This window comes from Anolis sagrei, chromosome X, assembly GCF_037176765.1.
Source record: "Anolis sagrei isolate rAnoSag1 chromosome X, rAnoSag1.mat, whole genome shotgun sequence".
In the NCBI taxonomy this organism is placed as follows: domain Eukaryota; kingdom Metazoa; phylum Chordata; class Lepidosauria; order Squamata; family Dactyloidae; genus Anolis; species Anolis sagrei.
The window spans coordinates 20792556-20801095 of NC_090034.1; the positions used below are offsets into that span (position 1 = coordinate 20792556).

At 41.5% G+C, this 8540-nt stretch overlaps 2 protein-coding genes across 2 annotated transcripts in view; one reads left to right on the plus strand and one right to left on the minus strand.

Moving 5' to 3' along the window:
• Positions 1-1277, plus strand: part of TBL3 (transducin beta like 3) — a 25638-nt gene extending 24361 nt beyond the window's left edge. Inside the window, exons 21-22 of the mRNA XM_060786523.2 lie at positions 446-604; positions 1016-1277. Of these exons, the coding sequence (XP_060642506.2) occupies positions 446-604; positions 1016-1128 (272 nt within the window). The 3' untranslated portion in view covers positions 1129-1277. The remainder of the gene's footprint in view (positions 1-445; positions 605-1015) is intronic.
• NOXO1 (NADPH oxidase organizer 1) lies at positions 1214-8071 on the minus strand. Its single transcript, XM_067473678.1, has 8 exons — positions 8006-8071; positions 7610-7690; positions 7436-7511; positions 5429-5609; positions 3724-3908; positions 3519-3623; positions 3138-3255; positions 1214-2351 (listed from the first exon to the last, which is right to left on the minus strand). The coding sequence occupies exons 1-8, from the start codon at positions 8069-8071 to the stop codon at positions 2054-2056; spliced, it is 1110 nt and encodes a 369-aa protein (XP_067329779.1). The 3' UTR covers positions 1214-2053.
• Positions 8072-8540: the final 469 nt, after the last annotated feature.

An 8540-nucleotide genomic window follows, 5' to 3' on the forward strand; every position in this document is an offset into this window, starting at 1 on the left:
GATGGGCAGATGAGTTAGGTTGCCAGGGGAAAGCTTTCAGCCCATTGGCCTCTTTATCTGTTTCTCTGTTCCCTCCTCCTATCACTTTGCTTGTTAGACTGCTACTTCTCTTTTTCTGAGCGCATACCAAGCCCCTGAGTCCTACTTTTGGCTCTTCTGCTGTGAGCATGGAGAAAGGCAAGATGTCTGCTGCGGGTTAGTTAGTTAGATAGCTAGGCCTTATGTTAACTTTCTTAGCTAATTATGTAGTTCTTTCAGTAAATTCTTTTGTAACTTTTAAAGCTTGACTCTACTGAATGACTGAAGTTCAGTGGCTCTGCTGCTGGCGCTGGAAGCTTCTGATCTGCTAAATTGCTGCGGTTGTTGTTGCTTTACCATTTTTTGAATGCTCTTTTTTGGAAATTACCCCTTCACCACCCACTACTCTCTCTGTTTCTTCTTCCAGAGGCTGTACTGAAGTTCTCTGCGGAGTGGAACACCAATTCCCGGAACTGCATTGCAGCTCAGACAGTGCTGGAGATCCTCCTCAAGAACGAGGCGCCTGAGTCGCTCCTGCAGTATGAAGGGGTCAAGGGAGCAGTAGAGTCCCTGCTGCCCTACACAGGCAAGTGGCTCTTTCATGGGCTCAATTGGGTTTCCCTTCTATTAACACACACACACACATTGAATCAGAGAACGATATAGTTGGAAAAGACCCCCTATGGTCATCCAGTCCAACCCCTTTCTGCCCTGCGGAAAGGTACAATCAAAGCCCACCCTGCAGGAAGGCACAATCAAAGCCCTCCCAAAGGATGGCCATTCTGCCATAATCCCATTCCGCTATGCTTAAAAACCTCAAGAGAAGGATAGAATCCTAGAGTTGGAAGAGACCCCCCCAAAGGCCATCCAGTCCAACCTCCTTTGACCAGGTAAGAAAAGCACCATCAAAGCCCCCCTGACAGATGGCTACCCAGCCTCTGCTTCAAAAACATGATGCTGTGTTCTCAGCCTCATTCAAGGTTTTCTTTCTCCACAGAGCGCCACTTCCAGAGGCTGAACCGGCTCCTGCAGGCCTCCATGTTTGTTGACTTCTTGTGGCAAAACATGAAGCTTCCAGATGCGTCTGAAGAAGATCAGATGGAGGCCTGACCCCCCCCCCCCCCCCAAAGGGATGCAAGTGGCAAATGCAGCCAAAGGACTGTTTTTGTATTCTTGCCAATGTTGGATATGATAATATTTGTACAATAAGGTTTTTATTTTATTTTTATATATATACATATAAAGGGGGAATGTCTTCATCCCCTGTTCTCTTTTTTTTTGTGCATGTTCTCTCGTCCCTTTTTCCCCTCCTGATTGAATTAGAATTATTTAATTTGAGTTCACAAGATGAGTTAAGCCCCACTTTGAGCTAAAGTCAGAAGGGGCTTCTAAAGGCCATTGCGTCCAATTGCCATTTGCCATGAAGGGAGACACAATCAAAGACCTCCTGACAGATGGCCGTCCAGCCCAGCCTCTTTAATAATAATAATAATAATAATCATCATCATCATCCTAGAGTGGGAAGGGACCCTCAAAGGCCATCCAGTCCAACCCCCTTCTGCCATAAAGGAAGACACAATACAAGCCTTCCTGACCAATGGCTATCCAGCCACATAGACATTAGCAGATTTTATGGAGAAACAGGACTAGAGTCAAAGACTTCTAGAGTCAGAAGGGACCCCTACAGACCATCTAGTCCAACCTCCTTGATCCTAAAAAGGCATGCATTGGCATCGGTTAAATAATAAGTCCCAACACCCATTAAGGATCATTCTCTTCCCTCTATGACACTATTAATTCAGTTACCGACATCCCTCTTCCTTGGCCAGTTTAGAAAATCTGGGAATCAGTTTTTCTCATAGATATATATGTGTGTGTGTATTAATCTCAGCATTACAACATAGCTAAAAACACATAAATGTTATATAAAATATACATATTAAAACATATCTCTACAAAATACATATTTGAAAATATGCAGAAGTTCTCCATCCCAGATGCCTGGTTTGCTTTCCCTTTTGCTCTGGAAGCCCATTCAGTTCCAAGCAGAAGGCAGAGGCAATTGCAAGGCTCTCTTGGTGACAGCTGAACACCTCTGGAGCATTTCGTGGATGGAGGGGCGAGGAGGCATTAAAGGGGAGCCACGCGGAGGATCCACAGAGTCCGGAGCTTCCTTGCCAAGACTCAAGCGACTGCTTTCCATCCCAGAGAAATTCTGGGGTTTTCCTATGGCTTCTCCTTGTTGGCTTTCCCCCATTGCCAGGAATTTGCGGTGTGGGTTTCTGTACGGTTGGAGGAAGGCCGACGGGACGTATCCACGCTCTCCGTTGTACCTGGAAGGCCAAAGGAGCCCCAATATCAAAACTCATCCCCCTTATTGATCAGTACAAGGGTCACAATGCAGCAGCTCAAAGGGCCAGTAATAATAATTATGATAATAATGGTGCAATCTCAGAGTTGGAACCATCCAGTCCATACAGGAATGATGATGATGATGATGATGATGATGATGATGATGATGATGATGATGATGAAAGAGGTGTATGTAGATTGAGGGAGGTAATATGGGTTATCACTCTTTATATGTGTGTGTGTGTGTAGTGTGTGTGTGTGGGTGTGCACGTGCACACACTGTTGGCTTATATCCATAACCTGGATATAAGCCAACAGTGTGATGCAGCAAAAATGCCAGTGTGACTCTAGGCTTCATCAAGAGGAATATGTAGATTGAGGGAAGTAATATTGGCTATGGCTTAACTACACACACACGCGCGCGCGCGCACACACACATATACAAAGAGAGAAGGAAGGAAGGCAAGCACAAACTGAACATGAGCCAACAGTGTGATGCAGCAGCCTTTATGGCAGAAAGGGGTTGGATTGGGTGACCTTTGCGGTTCTATTCAAAACTCATGACTTTCTAGGGTCATTAGTCTTGCAATTCCCCAATAGTGTGATGACCTGCTCAGAGTATCCCACAATGCTCTGGCATTCCATACCCAGCGAAAGAGGGACTGCACTTGAGGTCATCTAGTCTACTTCCTTTGCAAGGGGCTGCCAAAATTGGTGGTCCAATGGAGTCTGTCCAGACAGATCAGTGAGCAGCCAGATTGCCTTACCAAACCAGCCACCAGCCCCTGTCCGGCTTCTTCAGTGCTTCCACCAAGACCCCTGACTTCACAGACAGCTCATCCTCCTCCTGGGCCTCATAGGATTCTGTGAGATAATACAGTAACCCTGGAATAATAATAATAATAATAATAATAATAATAATAATAATAATAATAGAATCCCAGAGTTGGAGGAGACCCCTGGGGCCATCTAGTCCATGCAGGAGTAATAATTATAATGGAATCCCAGAATTGAAAGAGGCCATCCAGTAATAGAATCCCAGAGTTGGAGAAGACCCCAAGAGCTACCCAGTCCATGCAGGAGTAATAATAATACTAATAATAATAATAATAATAATAATAGGTCTCCAAAATACAAATAGGGCTCGCCTTCTTCGCTGTCCTCCTCCATCATGGTTCCGTCTTCAGTCTCCTCCAGGAAGGAGGCTGGGAACCAGGCCAGTTGCTTGCAGTTGTTTTCTACCAGCCACCAGCCTAAAATAAAAAGCACCAGAAATATTATAATAATAGCATTAATAATAACAATCTCATTCTGCAAAGAGGAATCCCTGCACCTGTTGTCCAGATTCCGTACCTGTTCTGTCCTTCAGCAGAACTTCCAGGCCTTCTTCTCGCAGGGCTCTGAAGGGTCTGTCCTTAAGATCTATAGTTTCAAAGGGGGCGACACAAGCAAAGGTGGGGCAGACGATGGGTTCAGTGATGCTGAGAGCAAGCGGTCCTCTTTGTCCACCTCCCGTTTCGGAAGGAAAAGTGATGCTGCTGCAAAAGGATGGAGAGATATCTGCAAGGGACTCCAGTATCACCTGCGAAAGCTTTGCAGGACACAATATAATAATGCTGTGCTGTTGTTGTTAAGAATAAAGACATAACATTAGCCGTAAATACAGGACCTAAAAACCCTAAAAATATCAGTCAGTCAGTAGCCTTTATTTCGGTCAACAAACCATCGGCTAAGTCAAGTGAGAGTAGAATGATGAAATACAACAATAAACAATTAATAACATCACATTTGGCTTATATTTAATAAAAACAAGTATCACCATTCGCTATCGGATGAATGGCTGTCTATATAATCTAAAACAGGAACTGATTGCAAGTTAATAATAAGTCTCCCGAGTACTCTTTGTTACACTCAGCCTTTACAGGTTATTCATGAAGCACTTGCGGCTTTTTGCCGCTGCAAACAGAAATTTGGCCACCTGTTCCGTTACCCTTTTATCAAGATCAGACAGTAAATAAGTGCAGTACCAACTTAGGGATCTTCCTGGCCACTTGGTGAGTAGAGGGGATATTAACCTTAGTCTATCATCCTTGTAAATTGTGCAAATAAAAAGTACATGTATTACAGTTTCAATTTTACCCTCCCCGCATGGGCAAACTCTGTGTTCGTAATCAGTCCCTTTGTATCTACCCTCTAGTATGGCTGATTTGAGGGCATTGAATCTGGCCCAACTGAAAGCAAGGCGAAATTTTGGGATGTTTAAATTTTCTAAGTATTTGGCACCTCCCAAAGAATTAAATGTTAGGCCTGAACTCAATGGAGAGCATGTGGAGCGCGCCAGAGACATTGAGTCCTGTTTGTCTATGTCACTGATCCGTTCCGCTAAGATCTGCATTAACTTTTTATGCTCAAAACTGCTCAATATATTCTCTGAGAGGCCTATCTGCCCGAGTTTCTGATTTAGCACTTTGATTCGGTGGGATTTAAAGAGGTCTTTTTGAATCAGATATGTATATCCCGCTTCAGGCCCTTTGTGCACCCTCTCCATCCAGTATCCTAGGGCCCTTCTCCAAGCCAGTGATTCAAGTGAGGCTGTTCCTGATTCCAGTCTTAAAACAGCAGATGGAACACAGCTGGGGACAGCAAACAGTTTTCTAAGAAACCCTGATTGAACTTGTTCTACTTTAGATGTGAAGCCTGTGATCCATACCGGAATTGCATATAATAATTGGGCTGTTACCTTTGCTTGGAAGACCTTTGTTGCTGCTGGTATATACTGGCCACCTTTGGTGTAAAAAAAGCGAATTATTGCTTTACTACTGGATAGGGCATTTTGAACTGCCATTTTTAGGTGGCATCTCCAGGAACCTGAGGCTTGAAAGGTAACCCCTAGATATTTAAAACTGGAAACTTGTTCAATTAAGTTATTTCCTATGTAGCCAAAAACCTCCAGAGAAGAAGTCTCAACTGGAAGGGTCCCCCAAAGGGGATCTAGTCCAACCCCATTTTGGGAAAAGGAAAAGGCTGGCCCTCCTATTTGAATGTTTAACCCACACACCTGTTTTGGGGGAAGTCGGGGTCTAGGTCTTGGCTCCGGGCTTCAAAGAATCGGACCACATCTTCCCCTTGAGAGATCTGAGGCTTGGTTTTCAGAATCTCCTGGCAATAAACCTCCATCTGTTTCAGGTTCTTTAGGCATTGGCTCCCTTTCTGCTTCTTCCATACGATCCCATGGATGCCTTTGAGAGAGAGAAGAAGATGAGGAAAAGAGCCTTCTAGGAAGGCTAGCCATCCTCTTCCTAATATGCATCCCTTACAAAGTAGACACACACACACACACACACACACAAATATATATATATATATATATATATATATATATATATATATATATATATACATACACACACACACACACACACACATCCACACATCTATATATATAAATCTGTAAGGGGCGTCCAATGGGACAGCAAAACCCAAAAAACCCCCAACGAAAATTAACCAAAATTCCCATGCACATACCTCAACCCACAAGGTACAAACAAATCGAATCAAAATAAAAAACAACACAACAACACACTCACAAAAGGACAAAACAACTGAGCATGCGCAATGGCGCAAAGTTCCCGGCGCGCGCACATGGCCAAATGGCCAACGCACCCTCCGCACCTCCATCCCCCCTCCGCCGAAGCCCCACCACCACCCACCGACGCCCCGCCCCTACACTCCTCCTCCTCCTCCCACCCCCCTACGCCAAAGCCCCACCCACACCCACCAATGCCCCATCCATGCACTCCCTCCCAAGGGGGAGGGAATGAAGGAAAGAGAGAAGGATGAAACCAAGGAGCGAAAGAAGGAAAGAAAGAAAGAAAGAAAGAAAGAGGTAGAGAAGGAAGAAAGGAGAGAAAGGGGGAGAAAAAGGGGGAAGGAATAGGTAGGTACCTCTCTTTCATAATACTCCAGATATCTACCTCTACTTTGAAAAGATTTACTATAGGCCACAGCAACGCGTGGCAGGGTACAGCTAGTATACATATATATACACAAATGCACATCCACATATACATATACACACACACACAAATATATACATATACACACACACACAAATATACACATACACACGTACACAAATTATATACATATACACATAAAAATACACATATAAACAAAAATATACACATTACATATACACATACACATACACATCCATATACATATATCCACTTCACTTAGGCGATCCCTCGTTGGACGAGTAGGATAGTCTTCCATGATCAGTATTCTTGTGGATCTGTAGGTGTATATATACATATACATATGTATATATATACATATATATATGTATATATACATATATTCATATACACACATATACATATACACATACACACACACATATTTATTTATTTACGATATTTATATGCCGCCCTTCTCACCCCATAGGGGACTCAGAGCGACTTACAAGATATATATACATACATTATATTATATTATTAGCATAGAACAATAGCAGTATTATATATTACTATATTGTACTATACCATTATATTGTAATATTATTAGTAATATTACACGTAATATAAAATATATAATTATAATATATTATTATATTGTATTACATTATAATATTATAAATATTATATGTATATACAATATGTTATATTATATTATATTATATTATATTATATTATATTATATTATATTATATTATATTATTAGCATAGCACAGGAGGCAAGGTGGAACTGTCCCCTGGCCCCCTCTTTCTTCACTCTGGCTCAGAGCAGCAGTTGGTGCTGTGGGGAGGGGGCCCCAACTGATGACATATATACATACACACATCTATATATACACATATACATATACACATATGCATATATACATATACATGTATACAATACACACACACACATATATATGGAAACTCTAACTAAAAATCCTAACAATGTGTATATTAAAAACTAAAACATGCAAATATTAAAATGGAGTTAAATACAGGACCATTAAAATATATATAAATAAAACCCGTTAAATGACATAAAAACCCTGCAAAAGCCCTTTTACCTGGAAACTTGGGGATAGTCCGGTCCGAATTCCTCAATAACCCTCTTTCGATGGGGAATTTTCTTTTCAGGGTTTCCTAAAGCAAAAGAGGAATTAGTCATATCACTCTTCTCAATGGGGAAAGGGAAAGTATTATCTTGATTTTGGATCCATTTGGGACAAAAGGAAACTTACATGGAGTTTCCGAAATTCTTCAAATGCTCTGTAGATTAGGATGACATTCTGGTCCGACCAAGACACTGAAAACATACAGATCTTGGTGGGTGGGGGAGAGAATGGAATAGAATTATTATTATTATTATTATTATTATTATTATTATTAGTTATTTTATTTATACTGACCTATTATTATTATTATTATTATTATTATTATTATTGAACCCAAAGCTGCTCCCAAGCTATTTATTATAATTATTAATTATTATTATTATTTTATTTATACTGAGAATCATTATCATTTTAATCATCACCATCATCATTATCATTGTTTTATTTATACTGAGACCCAAAGCAATTCAATAATTGCCTTCCTACAACGGTTATAATACGAAGGATGGAAATGGGAAATACCTTCTCTTTGCCATGTTTCAGCAAAGCCATGGCTTTCACCTCCAAAGGGAACCTCTGCGGGTTCATCCTCTCTCCTTTATGGTCCAGAAGGCTTTGAGGTGGCTGCTTCATCCAAGTAAAGTATTCAAGAGCAAAGAGGAGGAGCAGACGGTGAGCTTGGCCTTTTTCCTACCTGCCTTTTGCACCTTTTCTTTGTTCTTGAATACTTTACCGGGATGAAGTGGCCACCTCAAAGCCTTCTGGGCCATAAAGGATATAGGATGAACCTGGTTCCCCCTTTGCTTTGACCCAAATGAGTTTGAGATTGCAAGGCCAATCATTCTTGGATGGATGGGAGCTGCAGTTCAAATAGAATACCAATATAATATAATATATCTATATATATAAATCTGTTAGGCGAGTCCAACGGGACAGCAAAACTCTAAAAAAACCTCAACGAAACTTAACCAAAATTCCCATGCACATAACACAACCCACAAGGTACAAACATATCTACTCAAAATGAAAAACAACTCAACAACACACTCACAAAACA

Bases quoted from the DNA above. Each gene is read 5' to 3' on its own strand.
- NOXO1 (XM_067473678.1), bottom strand. From the start codon at position 8,071: ATGAACCCGCAGAGGTTCCCTTTGGAGGTGAAAGCCATGGCTTTGCTG. The intron at 3,909-5,428 runs GTGTGTGGGTTA...ATCCTTTTGCAG, and splicing joins CCCGACTTCCCCCAAAACAG to CAGCATCACTTTTCCTTCCG. The intron at 3,624-3,723 runs GTACGGAATCTG...TTTTTATTTTAG, and splicing joins TCTGCTGAAGGACAGAACAG to GCTGGTGGCTGGTAGAAAAC.